At 39.7% G+C, this 21,188-nt stretch overlaps 2 protein-coding genes across 4 annotated transcripts in view; one reads left to right on the forward strand and one right to left on the reverse strand.

The window, feature by feature from the left end:
* The window catches only part of LOC135975780 (ATP-dependent DNA helicase Q1-like), a 39,438-nt gene extending 37,017 nt beyond the window's left edge, over positions 1–2,421 (reverse strand). Inside the window, exons 1-2 of one of the 3 annotated variants that reach the window (XM_065568159.1) lie at positions 2,296–2,409; positions 512–605 (exon numbers count right to left, since the gene is read on the reverse strand). The gene's annotated coding sequence lies outside the window, so the exon portion shown is untranslated. Of the gene's footprint in view, positions 1–507; positions 606–2,295 lie in introns of all 3 variants that reach the window. The other 2 variants (XM_065568146.1, XM_065568150.1) reach the window with 2 other exon arrangements.
* A 33-nt stretch (positions 2,422–2,454) lies between these two features.
* LOC101931308 (vesicle transport protein GOT1B) lies at positions 2,455–18,076 on the forward strand. Its single transcript, XM_005296596.4, has 5 exons — positions 2,455–2,670; positions 7,635–7,726; positions 10,297–10,475; positions 13,603–13,684; positions 15,354–18,076. The coding sequence occupies exons 1-5, from the start codon at positions 2,646–2,648 to the stop codon at positions 15,390–15,392; spliced, it is 417 nt and encodes a 138-aa protein (XP_005296653.1). The 5' UTR covers positions 2,455–2,645; the 3' UTR covers positions 15,393–18,076.
* Positions 18,077–21,188: the final 3,112 nt, after the last annotated feature.

Raw genomic sequence — 21,188 nt, forward strand, 5'->3', positions numbered from 1 at the left:
GCCGTGGACAAAATCAGATTACTGCATAGATTACTCATTTCAGAAAATATTAAGATTAAGCTATCTACTATATAGGACAGGTGGCACTGTTCAGAATCCACTATATCTGATCACAAGTTCCTGAATCTGAAATTGACAGCATTAAGGGGATAACCTTCCTTAATTTTTTATGCAAGTGAATTTAGTCCTTAGTAAAGTTACCAGGCTGGCAGCTCTGTAGACTGGAGTACCTAATTTATCCAAAGGACAGGAATAGAATGAGCAGGTGGCAATGCAAGCATCCCTACAAATGCCCTGCCAATGTTAAACTGAGCATCCACCTCTATGAGAGAAAGTTCAGTGCTCATCATGATTCAGTCCTTGGCCTCTGTGCTGATGCTGCCAATCAGTGCACCAATTATTAGTTCCTTTTTCTCTAATGCAGACACTAAGGAACTGAACAAAGGCTACTGACTCATTTCACATAGGCCACTGAACAATCTTCAGATAGTGACTGGTTTCACTTACCAACCTTGCATGGATTTAAGCCAGCAGTCTAGAGGTGACAAGCTCTGTATCTCACTTGCCACCCAGTTTCCAAAATAAAACCTCAGAAGAGTCAAACTCTAAAAAGAACCATGATGTTAGTAAAGCACTGCAAAAAGCTTAAAGTTAGATAAACTAAAGCAAGGTTAGCTTCACAAGCAAGCTGCGGCTTATCAAGCTGCGTTAGATAATTCAACAACAAAAAAGCGAGATGAGATGTTCAGGATCTCATTAAAACGCACAGGAAAAAAGATCTCAAGCTCGCAAAAGTTAAAAAGCATACAGAAGAACCTCAGAGTTATGAACTAACCAGTCAACCAGACACCTCATTTGGAACTGGAAGTACATAATCAGGCAGCAGCAGAGACAAAAAAAGCCAGTACAGTACAGTGTTATGTAAACTACAAAAAAAAAATAAAAGGACAGTAGCATTTTTTTCTAGTAAAGTTTCAAAGCTGTACTAAGTCACTGTTCAGTTGTAAACTTTTAAAAGAACAGCTATGACATTTTGCTTAGAGTTACGAACAACCTCCATTCCCAAGGTATTCATAACTCTGAGGTTCTACTGTACTTAAAACTAACTCAACATAAGTATCAGTCAACAGCAAATAAGAGGAGTATGGCAAGTGCAGGAATATCATCATGTCAAGAGATTTAATGACCATGTCCAAGGATAAAGAATTGTTTTAAAAGAAAAGGAAAGTGTTAAATTACATGCTCCACCCTGTAGAGAGAGGCAGCTGAACATCTCAAATAGGCTAAGTATAGACAGAAGATGATTCAGCTGAGTAGAGGATGTTTATATGGAAAATGTGCATCTGGCAAACTGTACCAGAATGCTCATGTAGTGATTCATTGATGAATTTCCTTAGGAGAGGGATAGCTAAAGCCAACAGCAGACCGAATATATGGCAAGTCACAAAAAAGGGAAGGTGAGGACTAGGTGGACAATGCCTATCCAACCCAGCTGAGAATTTACTGAAGCTGGAGGTAGTGAATTGTTATTTAGCAATTAAGTGGTGGGGGTGTTTTTGCATATTGGACATTCACACCGCTTTAAAGACCACCACCAAAAAAAGGTATTAATCCAGGGAAGTCCTATGGTTCTATGTTACACAGTATAGGCACCGACTCAGCGGGTGCTCAAAGGGCTGGAGCACCCACAGAAAAAAAAATAGTAGCATACACCCTCCCTCCTCTCCCCCCCCCCATGATCAGCTGTCTGCCAGTGGTCAGGAGGCACTGACAGGAGGGGGAGGACCAGGGATGGAGCTTCAGGTGGTAGGGCTGGGGTTGGGGCAGGAAAAGGTAGGGTGGGGTGGAGCCTTAGGGGAAGGAGTGGAGTGGGGGGCAGGGCCTCTGGGTAGAGCGGGGTTGGAAAACCCCTGGGGAAAACTGAAAGTCAGGGCCTGTGTTACACAGGTCAGACTAGATGAGCACAGTGATTCCTTCTAGCCCTAAACCTCTATGCTTGGGGAGGGGGGCGCTGAGAGGGAACTTCCTCAGCTTCTGTTTTAGTCAGTCACTGAATAGCTCTTGCCCCACATATGATACCCCGCCCTGCCCCTACATCCCTGCCCCTCCCTTTACCCTTCCTTCCCCTGCTCCCGCCCTGCGTGGTGCACGTGGGAAGGGATGGGCTGATACCGCCGCCCCTACTCCTCCTATCCCATCCCCACGTGAACCCACCCGGCCCTTCCCACGCGCTAGGCTCAGCCCGTCCGTCCGTCCGTCCTAAGCCCCCACCCCGCCTGCAGCCGCCGCACTCACCTCTCACTCTCGGCGGTAGCGCCTCGGTTTCCCGCCCGCTCGCGCTCTTCCCTCCCTTTCCCAGCCCGCCGCAACTTCCGCAGCCGGCTCCGGCCCCTCCCGGCCAATCACAGAGCGCGCTGCGCTAGGATTGGTCCGGCTGAGCTCCCGTACCGCGACGACAGCAAGAGGGAAGCGAACAAAGTAGGCGTTGATTGGCCCGACTTCCGCCAATGGGCGGTGCCGGGGAGAGAGGAGCCGGGGGCTGCGTGTTTCCGGAAGACGTGGCGGCCGCTTCTGCCGCCGCTTCCAGTCACCTCCCCCCTCCCTAGTTCCCTGCTGCTGCCGCCGCCACCGGCCTCGCCGCCAACATGATCTCCCTCACCGACACCCAGAGTAAGCGTCCGCCCGGCCCTGCGGCTGGGGGCTCCGGGCGGGGCTCCTGGGGCGCTGGCGGTTGCTGGGGGGCGCTGGCAGGGGGGGCTCTGGGGGAGGGGGAGTCTTGAGCGGCACGATCCTGACGCCGCTTCCCCGGGCGGCGTCCAGCTCGGGGATGAGCCCGAGCGCGCCTGGCCGCTGTCCCTTTGTTCCGGGAGCCGGGATCTGCGCCGCGCTCTCCTCCCGCTTCCTGTTCGCAGGTGAAGAGATTGGGGCGGGGGGAGAATCCCCTTCACCCTTGTTGTGGGCGGGGAAGGGTCTTGCCGGCCGGCTCCAGGGTCGTTTCCGCTCGTCTCCGGCTGGCCGCCCTTCCCTCCCGCTGGACACGTGCGCCGGCGGCCTCTGCAATACCCGGGATCCCTCGGACGAGCTTCATACGCCAAACACGGACTGAAGTCCGAGCAGCCCTAGTAGTGAGGGGTCTAGGGAGCTCAGTGTGTAACTATTTACAGTGTCAAGTATCAGAGGGGTAGCTGTGTTAGTCTGAATCTGTAAAAAGCAACAGAGGGTCCTGTAAAAACAACAAAGAGTCTGGTGGCACCTTAAAGACTAACAGATTTATTTGGGCATAAGCTTTCGTGAGTAAAAACCTCACTTCTTCGGATGCATGAAGAAAAACCTCACTTCTTTTTGCATCTGAAGAAGTGAGGTTCTTACCCACGAAAGCTTATGCTCCCAATACTTCTGTTAGTCTCAAAGGTGCTACAGGACCCTCTGTTGCTATTTACAGTGTGTTTTCAAATGTCTCCGGTGAGCCAGCCCCTGCGTTAGTTACCTTCTAATTCAAAAAGCAAAAGTTGTCCCAGCCATACTCACCATTTGGAAGACTGAATTTTGAGAAAGTGTATCTAATTGTTCGTGTATCCTTTAATAAAACTGGTAGGTTTATAAGCAACAAAATTAAAATTGTGCTGCATTCCGACTTCTGAAGTGAACTGCAAACATCCAAAGTAAAATTATACAAGTAGCACACATCTGATAAGCCAACAAACTGCATGTCATGACGCAACCTTGGTAACAAAACCAGAATCTACTAAAAACAGAAGGCAGAGGGCCAGATTTTCTTTACATTAAGGCTCTTTTACACTGCTTTGGCAGTGTAAAAAGCCTTTAAAGTGAGTACAAATATAATGTATGCCCACTTTAAGACCTCTTTGATGGCCAGAATGGTGTAAAGGGCCCTTCGTGTAAATGAGAACCAGGCCAAAAGAACAATGTATAATTGCATAAGAACATCCAAACGGCCATAGTGGGTCAGATCAATGGTCCATCTAACTCAGTATCCTGCTTTCCAACTGTGGCCAATGACAGATGCTTCAAAGGGAATGAACAGAACAAGGCAATCAAGTGATCCAGCCTCTGTCATCCAGTCCCAATGTCTGGCACTTACAGGCTGAGGGACACCCAGAGCATGAGATTGCATCCCTGACCATTGCTGCTAATAGCTGCTGATGGAGCTATTCTCCATTAATTTATCTTATTCTTTTTTGAGCCCAGTTAAAGTTGTTGCCTTTCACAATATCCCGTTCCACATGTTGACTATGCATTGTGTGAAGAAGTACATCCTTATGTTTGTTTCAACCCGCTGCCTATTAATTTCATTGAGTGACCCCTGGTTCTTGTGTTATGTGAAGGGGTAAATAACACTTCTTTATTCACTCTCTCCACATTATTCATGATTTTATAGACCACTGTCATATCCACCATAGTCATTTCTTTTCAAAGCTGAACATTTCCAATCTTTTCAATCTCTTCTCATATGGAAGCAGTTTTATACCCCTAATCCTTTCTGTTGCCCTTCTCTGTACTTTTTCCAATTCAAATATATCTTTTTAGAGATGGAGTGACCAGAACTGCACTCGGTATTCAAGTTATGGTCTTACTATGGATTTATATAGTCACATTATGATATTTTCCATTTTATTATCTATCCCTTTCCTAATTGTTCCTAACATCTTTTTTGACTGCTTCTACACACTGAGCAGATGTTTTCACAGAACTATTCACAATGATTCCAAGATCTATTATGACTCAAGGAAGCTAATGCAGACCCCGTCATTTTGTATGTATAGTTGGGATTATGTTTTCCAATGTGCATTACTTTTCATTTATCAACATTGAATTTTCTCTGCCATTTTGTTACCCAGTCACCCAGTTTTGTGAGATCCCTTTGTAACTCTTTGCAGTTTGCTTTGGACTTAACTATCTTAACTAATTTTGTCTCATCTGTAAACCTTGGCACCTCAATGCTTATTCCTTTTTCCAGATCATTTATGAATATGTTGAATAGCACTGGTCCCAATACAGATCCTTGGGGAACCTGCTATTTACCCATCTCCACTGTGAAAATTGACCATTTATTCCTACCCTTTATTTCCTATCTTTTAACCAGTTATTGATCCATGGCAAGACCTTCCTTCTTATCCCATGACTGCCTACTTTGCTTAAGAGCCTTTGGTGAGGGACCTTGGACTTAGACTTTCAGAAAGCCTTTGACTCTCTATCTTCTTGCTCACCCTTGTTCACGTGTTTCTTGACTCCCTCAAAGAGTTCTAATAGATTGGTGAGGCCTGATTTTCCTTTACAAAAACTGTGTTGACTCTTCCCCAACATATCCTGTTCATCTATGTGTCTGATAATTCTGTTTTTTGCTGTAGTTTCAAACAATTTGCTGGGTATTAAAATGACAGGCTTACTGGCCTGTAATTGCCTGGATTGCTTCTGGAGCCTTTTTTAAAATTGGCCTTCCACCGGCGGTCTTCCTTGTCATCTGGCACAGAGACTGATTTAAGCCATAGGTTACATACCACAGTTGGTAGTTCTGAAGGCACTCAGATATGAAATTGCACAACTCTTGGGTGAATATCATCTGGTCCTGGCAATTTATTACTGTTTAATTTATTAATTTGTTCAAAAACCAACTCTGTTGATCACCTCAATTTGGGACAGTTCCTCAGATTTGTCAACTAAAAAAAATAGCTCAGGTGTGGGAATCCTCCTTCACATCCTTTGCAGTGAAAACCGATGCAGAGAATTCATTTAGCTTCACCTCAAGGGCCTCGTCTTCCTTGAGTGCTCCTTTAGCACCGTGATCGTGCTGTAGTCCCACTGATTGTTTGGCAGGCTTCCTGCTTCCGATCTACTTAAAAAACAAAAAAATGATAGTAATTGCAACGGCTGTTGAGGGTTGGTCTGTTCTTCTCACCAAGGTGTTGTCACTGCATCTTGTGCAGTATGTTCAGGAATTCATCTCTTATCAGCCTGTGTCTAGTATATTTAGTCCTACGGCTAACAGGTGTCTGGTACGTCTTTCAAGATCTGCTTCCTGGTGGTGGTTGATTCTTCATCTCCTTTTCAGAATTCAAATTGATAAGGACATCCATGATGTTTCCCTTTGCTAGTCTGAATGGAGTTGGGGAAGAGGACAGATTCCAATTATAGTCCTCAGTCAGTAATTGATATTTGATATATTTAAGTTTACAGTGAAATATGGGTGTATACTTTTTGAATATCAGATTAGGGAGTGGATTTTTACAGTATCTTTTAACAGAACATCTAAACTAATAATCTTATCCTTGTAATAGTAGTGTAAATTTAACTAGATCTTGAATCTGTTTGCAATCAAAATGAAAAATAAAGCAAATTTTAAAAATATGTACTGTTACAAGTCCACAGAAATATAATTTGGATATCAAATGGTGTTAAACAATATTGAGAGATGAGCTCACAAAAGTAAGGACGTTAACTGCTACCAGAGTAGATATAGCTACACAGAGTTGTGAAATCTTCTACTATTGCTAGTAAATGGAAGTGCTAGAATATATAAGCTACCAATGGTTTTACCCCTGTGCTGTCTGACCAAGATAAGATGACACTGGGTATGTCTATGCTGAAATTAAAAACTTGCTGCTGGAATGTGCCTGTTGATGCAGGCTGATGGGGCTTGGGCTAAGGGGCTGTTGTAATTGCAGTGTAGATGCTTGGGCTGGAGCCTGGGCTCTAGGACCCTGCTAGGTGGGAGGGCCCCAGAGCTCAGACTTCAGTCTGAGCAGGAACCTCCATGCTGCAATTAAACAGCCCCTTAGCCCAAGTGAGTCAGCTGGCACAGGCCAGCTGCAGGTGTCTAATTGCGGTATAGACATATCCATTGTGATTAAAATATTGTCACCTGGTTTACACTAGTGCTAGGACTGGTGATGCTTTGCTGCTCTTTAAGACAGATGTAGGAGAACTTCACAGAAACCTCAGTCTAGATGAGGCCTAAACTTGCAGCCCTTTGTCTTTTGATCTTGATCACTGTTGCAGAGAAGAATCTTGTAGGTTTGATCTTCAGGCATCCCTACTGAAACTTATCTTGCAGTTTAATCTAACATGTCTAATGAACTATCATTTTAAAAACTCAAACTTTGATTTACTAACAAGTCACTCAAAATCAATGATAAACTGTGTTTATTTTCATCTACAGAACTCAGATGTACACATGCACAATTGTGCTTATATGCCGAACTCTATTTCAATATGTAACTTCTAGTTTAGTGATGTATTGCACAATATACAGTACATTTCATACACTTACTACTTCTAGATCACATCATCAAAGAAGTCTCAGGTAGTTAAAATCACAACATTTATGACAAATAACAGTTCATTTTAAAGCTTTCTATCTGAAAACTTCTTGAAGCAGGACCCTGTTTTATTTTCCATGCTCATAACAATTTAAATAGGTAGAATTTGCTATGGCCATAACTTCTCCCCCCCCCCCCCCCCCCACATCAAGATAGGAACTAAATGTTTCCACATTTTACATTAATTTCTGCAGCCTATTCATGTCAACTCTTAATTTGTGAAATAAATTTTCTTATACTTGTATGCATTGGTGCTACTTTTTTACTAACCTTTTTTTTAAAAATTTTGTATTGCAGAGATTGGAATGGGATTAACGGGCTTTGGTGTGTTTTTCCTTTTCTTTGGAATGATTCTCTTTTTTGACAAAGCACTTTTGGCTATTGGAAATGTAAGTGTTCACATTTTAGTTTATACACATAGTTTCGACATGGAAGGGTACAGTATTTTAAGTACATGATGCATTTGTATTAAATGTTCCCCTTCGAGATTTTTTTTTGTTATCAAATGGAAACTGAACCTTGGAAAATAGAATCATAGAACCCTAGGTTTAGAATGGACAAGGATCATCTAGTCTAACCACTACCAAGATGCAGAATTTGTTGTGACTAAATCATCCAAAACAAATGGCTATCCAGCCTCCTTTTGAAAACCTCCAGTGAAGGAGCTTCCATGATCTCCCAAGGGAGTCTGTTCCATTGTCCTATTGTTCTTACAGTTAGGAAGCTTTTCCTGAGATATAATCTAAATCTGCTATACTGAATAAAACAGAATCTGGTATAAAAGAGAGATTATGTTCAATGCCTTAAGTGCTGAACTTCCACTGACTTTGAAAGTTAAACCAATCCCCCAATCACTCTAAAGATGGTACCACTGAGTCAGCCACAGTGAAGAAACTTGTGCTGCAGCTGCTTGTGCCACTGATTCTATACATTAGACTTCTCAGATTGACTGTCATGGGTAGGTCTACACAGCAAAGAAAAACCCATGGCTGGTCTGTGGGGCTGTTTCATTGCTGTGTAGATTTCCGGGCTGGAACTGGAGTATAGGCTGTAGGACCTTGTGGAGTGGGAGGGGTCCCAGAACTCAGGCTGCAGCCCGAGCCCGGAAGTCTACACAGCAATGAAACTGCCCTGCAGCCCAAGCCCTGTGAGCCTGAGTCTGCTAGCACAGGTCAGCCACAGGATTTTCTATGCTGCGTAGACATGCCCTCTGACACCTTTTTTACAGTCTTGTATGTAAGGTAACTTAATAGAATTTGCATATTTATTTCCATCTAAGAACTCTAATATTTTGTAAACACTAACAAATTTAGCCTCTTAACACTTTTCTGAGGTAGGGAAGTATAATTAAGTGAAAACTGCTAATAATAAATTGAAAAAAAAACACCTTTTGTCTGTGGTGAGTAGGAACTTTTACTAGTCAATGCCTTCATCCTCTGCAGTTTTAAGTTTTCACTTAAAAAAATTAAATTTCTTGCTTTTGTAATAGATTATATTCAGTTCATGTGGGAAAGTTAACTGATGTGATGTTGCCTTTCTAAATCTGACAGTTCCAGTGCTTCCGCTGCTGTTCACAGCTTTGCCCATCTGCAGGAGATGAAAACTAACTAGAGGATTGTCATTTTTCAATTGTTGCTATTCAGAACCCTGTGGGCAGCAGGGGTTAAGTCATCTTCACTCTGTTGCTACTGCTTGTGGAAGCTAGGGACAGCAGGGCAAATGTGGAAGCTGTTCACTGAATGAAAGTCCCAAAATAGATACTTGGAGGTGGGTATAATTGCAGAAGCCCCTCCCCCCCAAAGTATCAAGAAAGAGAATTTGTATATGGCAAAACATACATAAAATAAATATTTGGGATACAAAAGGAAAAACCATAAATATAGGGCAGGAGGTAAATAACTCAGTGTAGGGAAAGTGATATAAAGTGGGAGCTAGAGAGAAAGTAAAGAGTAAACAGAACTGAAGACAACACAAGAAGAAAAGATACACTATCCTTACAGGAAAGGAAAAAAGTGGAGTGATACCAGGAAGAGGAAAAGATGCAACAAGAGAGTAGAAGAGCAAAAGTGACCTAGTACATGTGTCTTATTCCTTTAAAATGTAGTTGGTGTGGCTTTGAGGGTTTTGCAGCTCAAGTATATTTCACTCTAGCTAGTAGGGTTTGTTCTCAGACTGGCAGGTGGTAGTTGTGATTAGAGAAAGATAATTAGACACTGATGGCCGAGTGCCAACTGTTGTCAGTGGGACTACTTGGTCAAACAGAGTGAGTAGCATTTATTCTGCAACAGTGATAGACTGATAAACTAATATCAAAGCTGAGATGTAGTGGAAAAACAAGGAGCATCAAGACTGATACTTTATCTTCAATTCTTCCCATTATGTTATAATGAATATGCTTAAATATCTATAAACATCATGCATTATGTTGATCCACAACAGCTAAATACAAGTTATGGATGGTGAGTCAGTGACTTAAAGAAACACTGCCAAGGTAGAGCAAGATATGACCTGCCACTTACTAAGGCTTGTGTACACCAAAAGTTATTAGACAGCCTTGGCCAGGGACACGATTAGGGTCATGTCTACATTACAAAATACATGCCTTAATTTTTGGAGATAACTGTCGTCATAGAGACTCCTAACATGGTTATATTTGTAATGTAGATGATTTATGTATCTAGGGTGACCAGATGTCCCAATTTTATAGGGACAGTCCTGATTTTGGGGTCTTTTTCTTATATAGGCTCCTATTACCCCCGTCCCGATTTTTCACATTTGCTGTCTGGTCACCCTATGTGTATCTAATTTACAAACAGTGACGGACAAGGGGTTGAGGTGAATACTTCCACATCATAATGTTTCCAGCTTTGTAGAATGGTTATTAAACATTTGTAAAATTCTAAATTCATTTGGAATATATTCTCTCATTCATTATTGGATTTGTCTCTGTCTCTTTCAGGTTTTATTTGTGGCTGGCTTGGCTTTTGTTATTGGTTTAGAAAGAACATTTAGATTCTTCTTCCAAAAACACAAAATGAAAGCAACAGTCTTTTTCTTGGGTGGTGTGCTTATAGTTCTCATTGGTTGGCCCTTGATAGGAATGATCCTCGAAATGTATGGATTTTTCCTTTTATTCAGGTAAGATTTGTTTAAAATGGGGTTCTTCACTGGTATCTTTTTGTTATTAGGAGGAAATGTTTTTGCTAATTTGGCAGCATTCACTACTTCCACAACAGTTACTAAACTGAAATTTCATCTCTAAGCACACTTTATAATTTATACAGATCCTTAATTTGTATTTGTAGCAACCTGGAACTTGATGTGTACTAGTTTGATACTTTAAAATCAACATTGCCTAAATCCGTTTGATATTTGTTACATTGTTTCATATGTGTGAAAAATTGCACTTGACAATTTCACACTCTTCCCACCCCCCAATCAAGCAAGGATTTTTTTAAAGAACCAAAATGTCCTTTGGGCCTAAACTGTGGACTTTGTCTAATTTACCACCACCCCCAGTAAAAACCTAGCTTAAATCTGAAGAAACGCGATGTTCTTTTGAAAAAAACCCACATTTTATTGAACATTTCCTTCTAGTGTTTGCAACCTTGGGTATTGTGCTAGTGTATGAGAAACAGAAACTAAAACAGATTTGTTTTCATTATCCAATCACCTTATGTCTCATAATGCTTATGCCTAGCATAATCACTTAAATGGAGCAACATTTTGTTATATGGTTAACAAAAGTGAGTTATGTAAATCTGAAAAATCATTATTCATATATAGTAAGTTTCATACTTGTGCCTAGCATTCCCATAAGGAGAGCCATTCATCATTTTTTTTCATATCACTTCTGACTTGCTGAAATCCGCATCCTTTGGGGAGGGAAAGAGGAAAATGTCACACAGATGACACTATAGACCTTTTTGAACTTAACCCTGAACTTCTGATGAAATCAGAACTATTTAACAGACTCATGACTCAGTATAGTAGCCACTAAAGCTTTTTCCATGGTGCTGCAGTGGCAGGTGAAAATTAATGCAGTTGCTGTGGAAGTCAAAGGAAGTGTGATTTGGATCATAATATCTTTAACTCACTAACGTTGGATATATAGTCCTATATTTAAACACTTAAGTTGGGAATTTCAAAAGTGCTCAATATTGACCTACCTTTGCACCTCCTGAAGTCAATGGAATTTTTATTTTTGACTTCAGTGGGAGGTGAGTTATGTCAAAAGCAGAATGCTTTTAAAAAGTCCCATCCTTAGATCTTCCTTGTTTTTGTTCGTCCAAGTTATTTCATCCTTAACTTGCAAAGTATTACCACAAATGTTTTGCAAATGGTTATGCATTGATCTAAGACTTCCTTCAGTAATTGGTATGTTAACAAAGAGGCAGTTTTGCTTTAGTCGCTTGTAAATTGACTCTTACATTTTGTTTTAAAGTTGTAAAAGCACATGTTGATATGTACCTCATCGCATCTTTAGGGAATCATAATTACGGTTCCGTGTCTGTCACAGATTCTGTGACCCTGGCAGTGGTCCCTGGCTAACCTGTGCAGCCACAGTCCGCTGGCCTCAGCAGTGCTCTCTGTCCAGCCAGCCAGAGCAGCCGCAGTCTGCAGCCCGGGGCAGCATTCCCCGGCCAGAGCAGCCGCAGCCCTGGGCAGTTTATTGCCCGTGACCTGTCCATGACTTTTACTAAAAATACCATGACTAAATCATAGCCTTATTAATAATATGAATTATTTCACTGAGTGCATTAAAATGGTTTATTTGAATGTGCTATTTGCATCTCTGATCAGCCACTTTGAAGCAAGAAAAATTGCTTTGGTACACTTGAAAGCTTTAAAAGCAGCAAAGTACATTGTAAGAAAAATCTGAAATGTTGTCCGTGGTGGTACTTCATACCTCAACAGTGCTTGCTGTGTGACAGAAGTCTAATATATATGAAAGAACAATCTCCAAAGAAATGAAGTGGCTGGCTAAAGTCAATGCACACCGAGTCCTACCACAATCTTTTAAAGGAGAACAATTAGATTATTTATTAACTAAGAGACATTAAAGAGCTCTCATAGTCTTACTTTCAAACCTAAAAGCCTTTGGCGCATAAAACCACTTATCTTTAATTTAACTCTTTTCTTGACACTTGGTAAATCTAAAATTTGTTCTAAAACAAGTGGTTGCTATTTCTTAGCCCATCTCCACCATGGTGCTGCATTTGTTATATCATGCAGACTTCCGTAACACAGTACAGTATCAAAAAATAGGTGTCTCCTGCAGAATCAAATAGGAAGAATAAGCTCTCTTCCACACATCAGTCTAAAATGTCAAAAAAAAAAAAACCCCACAGGAAATAACTGGCCAAATACATAGCTTTTTATATAAACTTTCTTTTTAAAATTTGCTTTAGTAGTCCCCATTGGAATTACAGTAGAACCTCACAAGTTCTCACATAGCTAATCGGTATATCTGAGAATTTATTCAAACAGCTCTACTCCTACTTCTCAGCATATGTCTAATAAATGACTGCTGTACTGAGGCCTTCATTACTTTATAAAATGCATTTGCACTACATTAATGATATACTAAAAACTATCAAATAGATTAAAGAAACTTGTCAAAACAAGTGAACAGATGGTATTTTAATGGTACAGCCTTTGTTTTTGTAATTATTTACTTGTTAAATTGCCAGTTTTGGTAATCTGCAATGGGAGTCCCAGGTTACTCAGTAAGTTTCCCAAAACTTTAAACATTGTGAGAATTTCTTTCCCATTAAAACATCAAATCAGCCCATGCATCTGTCATAATGTACCATAGTGTCAGCTTCTGAAATAATTTAATCCTATATTTGGGCATAAAAATAACTGGTGAAATGTATTTTATTTCTACTTAATATTGGTGGGATTGTCAAAAGTACTCCAATTGTTAGGATTGCTGGCCCTAGTGACCCTCAATGTGCTCCTAACTCATTTAGGTACTTTATAAAATCCTACCTCTATCGGGTGGGATTTTCAAAACATTTAAAAAGCGGGGGGGAAGCTTTTGAATATTGTATTTTTTCCTGCCACTTCTTTCTCTCCCTCCCCTCCTGAATTAGTAGATCCCATATATATATGTCAGAACTTATTTTCTACTAAAAAGCTACAAGTAATTTTTTTAATGCAATCTCATTTCAAATAACTCATTCCTTCATCCAGTCTAATATGTAGGAATAATATCACGTCATGTTGGACCTACGTAACTTCAGAATCTTTTTGTTTAAAGGGGTTTCTTTCCTGTGGTGGTTGGTTTTATTAGAAGAGTGCCAGTCCTTGGATATCTCTTGAATTTACCTGGTATAAGCTCGGTAAGTATTCATCTACTTAAAATTAAGTTTGAACCTTTTTGTTCAATCCATGGTGGTTGTAGATTTAGCAAATAATAATGCAGAAATACTATGCACATAGTCATAGAACAATAAATGGTTACTGTGTATGCATTTTGTACAGTTCTTGCACCATACGAGTCATATTCAATCCTAAAGAGATTAAAATAAAACTAATTTCCACTGAAGTCTCTAAAGTAGAGACACTTATAGCTGATTATCCCTGCATCATTATATTCAAGTTTTGAATTACATATGCATGTTACAAATGCCAATGATCTGAGATTCCATTATTCGTGTGCACCACTGGGTCAAAAATAAAATTAGGAGCGGTTTTAATTCCGATTTAGGTTTTTATGTTTGATCTACTTAATTTTGCGTAAGTTAAACATAAAAAAGCCCCAGAGTAATTTCAAATTGCTCTCTTTAAGATTTGCATAGACCTTCAAGGTGAGTCAAGAATATGCCTAGTAACTGTCTCTAGGCCCCAGCATCCTTTGTGTAGGTCCTTTGGTACCATATTAGTAATGAGATGAATGAGATCTGTGTGTATAATTCATTAGGCTAATTCATAATGCCAGAAGAACAATCGTGATGTAGCATGTTGATGGCTGGAAGTAGAGCCTTGTCGATGTTAATGCAGGTATAATAAGAAAATAGACTAGATATATTATTTTGTACTATATGGTAAAATGAAAACGGATCCATAAACTTTCATGTGATACATAATCATTTATCTAATTAATACTTATTCGGGTCCACTATGCTTGGGATAAGTTTTGCCATTTACTGAGATCTGTGTTTTTCACATTTGCCATTCTTTTAACGAAATAACCAGGGAATAGGAGAGAGGCAAATAGCACCAGCAAGATGATAACCTAGGATTTGTACTGTGCATATGTCTCTTTGTATTTGGAAATTTGTAATTGTAAGTGTTTTAACCTTAGTCTTGAAAGCTGCCATTTAATACATACATTGTAAAATTCAGAAGCTGTACAATTAAGACAGACACAGTCCAGTTTGCAAAGATTGATTCATTTTAAAGTTCAAGTTCATCTGTTTGAATGTTGTAGTCTAACAGTCCCAGGCCAAGGTCTGGCTCATGATCCATGATCAATTGAATGTTCCACTCAGCAATTGATCTTACCTATATATATAAATTGATCTTAATTGGGTTAAATCCTGTTTAAAAAGATAATTGTTAATGTTTTATTCAAAGCCTACGTAGGCTCAGAAGAGAATCCACAGTAATGGTCAGTTGAAATATCTTATTTGGTCTGTTAATGCATGAGTGGCTGATATTTTTTTCTTTTAGTTAATTATTTTATTTTATTTTGGCCATTAAGCTAGCAGTGTTACCTGCATTTTTCTAATTTATGTTTTCATTCTGTTGCATTTTCATGTTGCACCATTAATATCCATGAAAAACATATCATGCAGAAACACAAATTGCAATGTAAGGTATTTTTGATGTTTACAAATTTTTAAATCTCATGAGACCTTGGTGAGTACTATTTGACTATAATCATTTTCAGTCACCTACTAAATGCGCACAAGTACCAATTTATATTTCTGAGATAGCATTTTGAATGTACATGCATACATGTGCAAGTAACTTAAAGAATTTTTTTTTGTCTCTTCTCTCCTACAGCTTGTAGATAAAGCTGGAGAAAGCAACAACATGGTATAATGACAAGTGGGCAGAAGGCTGGTTCTAAATTTATTGTATTATTTATAAAGCTTTTGAAGAATATTCAGCACAAAGATTAAATTGTGAACAAAGGAAAAGCTTGTAACATTCTTTATATAAAAGTTTAATTTAAAATGTATAGTCTACAAAATACATCATTAGACAAGAAGCTCAGCAAGCATGCTTCTGAGACAAGCTACTCGAAGAATTTGCGAAGTAAACCGAAGAGGTGAAAGTCATGGGATAACCCATGCTACAACTGTTCAAGACTGTTTTTAATGTTTTTGGAAAATATACTAAACATAGTGAACCCTCATGGAACTAACGGTGCCTGTACTTTACCTCCTTATTTTGAAGGTTTGGTAGAGTGAACAGGTCTTTATTTTTAAGGCATTCCCCTCCTACCTACCCAACCCACCACCTGCCACATCCAAAAAAAAAAAAAAAAGGGGGGGGGGGGCAAAAAATATTACCTGTTGTTTAACAAAAGATGTCTTTCTTGCATGAAAGTTAAGATGGATAATCATTTTTAAGTATATGTAACAACAAAGGAAACCCCTCTACACTTCTACTGTAAACATTTTTTGTAAATATGTGGCTAAAATAAAACTTCATTGTTATCTTCATGTTTCAGAGCCAAATGTAAGTTGGATTTGCCTTCAGTTTTGGAATATGCAAAAGGTCAATCTTTACTAACTTCAGTCTAAAAATGCAATGGGTTCCGAAGTTGTACAGTTGAGCTGGGAACTCTTGAAACTGACTTACACTCCTTTGGATTTTTTTCTTCTTGACTCATGTTACCTGTGCACATCAAGATGAGGATGTAGCTCTTTGTCACTGAATAAACTTTTGCATATCCTGTTTAGTTCATGAAATGATACATTTGGTTTTACACAAACCCTGTGAAATATACCCTACTCAAATATGAAACATGTTTTTAAATAGTTGGAAGCCCATGCTTCTTTTTGCCATAGGACTACAAGTTACAAATCTTATTTTTTACAGTAATAAAATGAAAACTTTAAACTCTGTGTGTAAGAGTTTCTGGAAAATTGAATTTAACAAATCTAACTGAAAAACAAATGCCAGTCTGAGTGTCTATTTATATGACTTAATTGCTGTTTTATTTCAGTCATTTTTAAATTATTTATCCCGTCAATCATGAAAGCAATTAGGCATCTTAGAGCATGTATCTGATCTGGACTATAATTTTTTTTGGCCTAAATTGAGATAACTGAAGATTGCATATTAAAGTGCGAGTAGTGATTTTTCTAATTTTGTTGGAATGTCTAACATGCTTTTCCAATAAATCTAGATTCATAGTATTTTTCATCTAAAGTGAGCAGCAAGTAACTTGTATCTGTGCAAACGTTGACTTTAGCAGTTTCTCAGAATTTTTTGACTCAAGTAGCTATAGTCTCATCAATCTAATAAGTGATTCTTTTGCAAAGTTAGAAAATACCAAACTAATTTTTTATAATGTTTTTAAGATGGGATAAGCCATCACATACAAAATATACATTTTTGGAAGTACGTAGTTTAAAAACATCTTTGCATATGTGGTGGGTTTTCCAGTTGTAGATGTATAAATCACCATGGATTATTTACTTTGTTTTCTTCTGGGGAACAAGGTAGTGGAAGGTAAAATGCAAAACACTTTGGGAACAAAATGAATAGGGCAATAGCCTGGTAGCCCAGTGCATCTTTTAAGTTTAGTCAGTGCGCATTATGGCTTTTTAATTTTAATAATGAAAGAACTTGGTTGTGGGTTGGGGGGGTTTTTTTGGTTTGTTATATTCCTGATGGCATGTGTGTTAATTTACAAACAGGACTAAATATGACTTGTGGCTCCTACCTCAAGAGAAGAATCAATTTTAATTGCCCCTGTGTATCTGTTCTGTTTCAAGCAACACCTTTCTAACACTAGTGAAATAATTTACTTTCTGAACAACCAAATGGGCTTGAAATACTAGTCTGCATCATGGGAATCAAGTAACCTTTTTTTATTTAATCAGACAATGTTACTTCATTTACAATAGATGTGGAAAAATGCTAAGGTCTTGACTCTTGTCTTCTAAAAGGTTATCTAAAGTGCAAAAGCTGGATTGTACCACATGACTGTTCTGTAGTCATTTTGGAAGAAAATTGCTTGATAAACTTATGCCAAGAACCTTCTTCCACAAGAACTTTGGACAAAATCTTTAAGATGGGACAATGTCTTGTTGTTCCATGATCTCTCAGCCCTTCAGTGAAACACAGAGGTCTGCAATTCACATCACTTCTACTTGAATTCACAGTTTTACATCAAGTATCCGCACAAGTGGTGCTCGGTTTTTGGTCAGGAATGAGACTGACAAATGTACTACTCAACTGAGAGGGGACAACATTGTGTGTAGCATTTAGCAGTCTGTATCCCTCAAGGTAACATAGTCTCAAAGACAAACATCGGTTTTGCCAAGTACCTGTAAGTGGTGGGGAAGAAGTAAAAACTACTCCTTAGCCTTAAGTGTTTCTGTCATTGCAAAAATGTATCTTCTGTAACAGAAACATATTTGGAACATTTCCTCTTTTAAATGTAATTTATAATTGCTGCGTTAAGGCTCACTAACAGATCTATCCTGAACAGATGAATACTGTAAATACACTTGTCATACCTTGAATAAATGAGTACTTTTTTCTATTAATTGTTTGTCTTTTTATCTTTTAACTGCCACGTCTTTGAAGAAAATATTCTATACCATTTTGCTTGCAGGAAGAGGTACACTGCAGTTCTTATCTGTGTTGCTTGATTGCATAGTGGAGCATATGGAGTCTGGAATGAGTGTCTTGTATTAGATCTTTGGAATGTTGTAGCTATGTTGGTCCCAGGATATTGGAGAGACAAGGTGGGTGAGGCAATATTTTTTATTGGACCAACTTCTGTTGGTGAAAGAGACAAGCTTTTGAGCTACACAGAGCTTTGTGTAACTGGAAAGATATTTCACCCACCTGGCTCTTTTTTTGTATTAAATCTGTCAGACAAGCATTTCTTAGGTAGGCATCCCCTTGCTACTGTTAATATCATCTTGGTATTTAACCGAATTTCTTAATTGACACATTTTACAAGCAGCAATCAAAGAAGCAGTGTGGTCCAGTGGTTAAGGTACTCAGCTGAGACTCAGGCCTATATTCCATTCCTTGCTGTCACTGATCTACTGGGTAACTCTAGACAGCTCACTTCCCATCTTTCTGTTACCCTAAATAGACAAAGGCTGAAAGAGGAATGTTTACACAGCAAAGGAAAACCCCTGGGTGGCCCGTGCCAGCCAGCCGGCTTGGGCTGCAGGGTTGTTTAATTCCTGAGTAGACTTTCAGGCTTGGGCTGGAGCCCAACTCTGGGACCCTCCCGCCCTGCAGGGTCTGAGTCTCACACGCCTGAGTCAGCTGGCAAAAGCCAGCCACAGATTTTTCTTTGCTGTGTAAACATACCCTTAGATAGTTCCTGCCCAAGAACTGACCATTTCTGTGCTTGTACAGTGCCTAGCACAATGTGGCCTCACTCTGTCTCTAGGTGCTACTGTAATATAAATGCTGTTTGAATGTAACAATTACTGTATGATGGAATGTTTTAATGATATAAATGCTAAACCTACTTGTGGCTCATTGGCATTTAACAGCACTAAGCAACTGTGCTTGATGCCTTGGTTTAATTTGAGATGGGTAGCATGTCCCAACTATGACCATGGCATGCCCATAGCTATGTTTCTAGCTGCAATGATGCCAAGAAACTTGTCTTGCATCTAAAGTAAAGATCTAAATAAAGACAGGGCTATCTTAGAATAACAATTACATAATCATTTCTTGACAAATTCCATGTGGCCCCATAGCTACAAAATATCCATCTTTTTTTTTCTGAATTGCCTGACTGAAATACCTAACAGGCAGGGCTGAGGAAAACAGAACCAACAGTGTCAGACTAGCTAACTTAACTGTTCTCCAAAATGGGATAAATGCTTAGTTTGGTTACATCTCTATCTCTATAATGAGGACAATGTGAATGTATGGCTCAAAATACAGATTAAATGTTAATTAAAACCAACCATTGCTGATACAAAAAAAAAATCTTAATTTTGCTCTTGGTACCTCCATCCCTTTATTAGAATGGGAGGTGGAGAATAGCCTAAAGAAACTACAGAATTTCATGTATAACACTTTTTTAAAAAATAGGAGGACCCAATTTGACTCACTTTCCAGGTTGAGGCTATACAAATATACTATTTAAAACTTGAATAAAATACCTATTAGGGACTATTTGGCACAGCTTTTGCTCAGCCCCCACCAATAATAAAAATAAGGGGGGATTTATGCTGTGAATTTTGCAAAGCATATCATAACCCTGTGGTTAATGATCCCTTAAAGAAGAGCATTTCTAAGTGTCTCAGCACTCAAGCGAAGTCACAATGTCTTGGGTTTTGTTATTTACGTTGTTAGACAGGGTACTGTCCTGTAGATTGTATTTCAGGATAAACATACATTATGCTCCCTAGGCTAAGGGATCCTGCTCCACAGTGATCTTCTTTCCACCATGCTAATTTCAGAGTATTGATTATCTGCCAAAGCAGCTTTCATATTCATGTGAATTTGCAGAGAAATGACAGCATTGATGTAAAGCAGTTGCTGTGACGCTCTTCAACCTGAATTGCCTTTTTATTTTGTATGGACACTTCTATTCTTTTTTAATGTTTGGATCTATATTAATAACAACTAACCATATTTAGGATCTGTTTTTCAAAGATGTGTGCATTTTTCTGTGCTGATACAAGTGCATGTGCCTGATTTATACTTTCATATAATCCATGTGTGTTTGGGGGTATCTATGCTTCAGTGCTAAAATTTTGTTTAGTGGTGCTGTGTGCTATTCAACAGATGCCATGTTCCACTGCAGCTGTGGCTGCATTTTAGTAGAGGGTGAGATGACTCCTCTTGTATGAATAAATTATTCTCTTATCGGCTGCAGTGCAAAAGGGCCAGAAAACAACGGAAATAATAGGACCCTAGGGTGGTGTGAGACTTATTTAATGTACATAAATCACTTTAAGATCCTACCTGTCGTTATAAACTAGGTTTGACACACACACCCAGCCCATGGTGAGTTATCAGTGCAGCAGGCATGTGGGCAAAAATGTGGGTGCTTTGCAATTTGTCTCTTAGCACTCAGTCTTGAATCTTTACTCAGGCTCAGATTGTCCCCGGTGCAGGTTTTTCCTACATACAGCACAAGCAACTCCCTTCAGTGGGTTGCCCCTCAGATCATCCCATCCAAGGGGTGGGGGGCAGGGAGGGTGGGTATTATTGCTCACTCCTTGCCCTGCAGATTGGGGAGGGACTCTATCCCCTCATTTCTGGCTTTAGCCCAGACCCTATTAAGAAGTATCTGAATTTCTAGCATAGGGGAGGTACTAGACACTGACCCAGAGCCAGACAAGTTGCTCTCAGCTGAGAATGGCTCGTAGCACATAGATGGAGGCGGTGCCACACTTACCCAGCAGGGGGAGCCAAAGGGAAGAAAAAAGCCTCCTTCTGTCTCCCCGCAAGGAAATAATTGCCACTTGCCAGCCACCCTCCCAATCCAAGGGTGAGGGACAGCAGCCCCTTTGGGCAGACAAGGAGGGGCATAGAGACTCAATAGCTTGGGGTGGGAAGGAGGTGACAGAGACCCTGTTGTTCTGGGGAGAAGATGAGGGTGTGCTACAAAGGGTCCTAGGCGTACGGGACAGAGAGAAGGACACAGAGAATCCTCTGGTGTGGGTAGGGTGC

Source organism: Chrysemys picta, chromosome 1 (assembly GCF_011386835.1).
Source record: "Chrysemys picta bellii isolate R12L10 chromosome 1, ASM1138683v2, whole genome shotgun sequence".
Lineage (NCBI taxonomy): Eukaryota > Metazoa > Chordata > Testudines > Emydidae > Chrysemys > Chrysemys picta.

Bases quoted from the DNA above. Each gene is read 5' to 3' on its own strand.
- LOC101931308 (XM_005296596.4), top strand. From the start codon at position 2,646: ATGATCTCCCTCACCGACACCCAGA. The intron at 7,727-10,296 runs GTAAGTGTTCAC...TGTCTCTTTCAG, and splicing joins CACTTTTGGCTATTGGAAAT to GTTTTATTTGTGGCTGGCTT. The intron at 10,476-13,602 runs GTAAGATTTGTT...TTTTGTTTAAAG, and splicing joins GGATTTTTCCTTTTATTCAG to GGGTTTCTTTCCTGTGGTGG.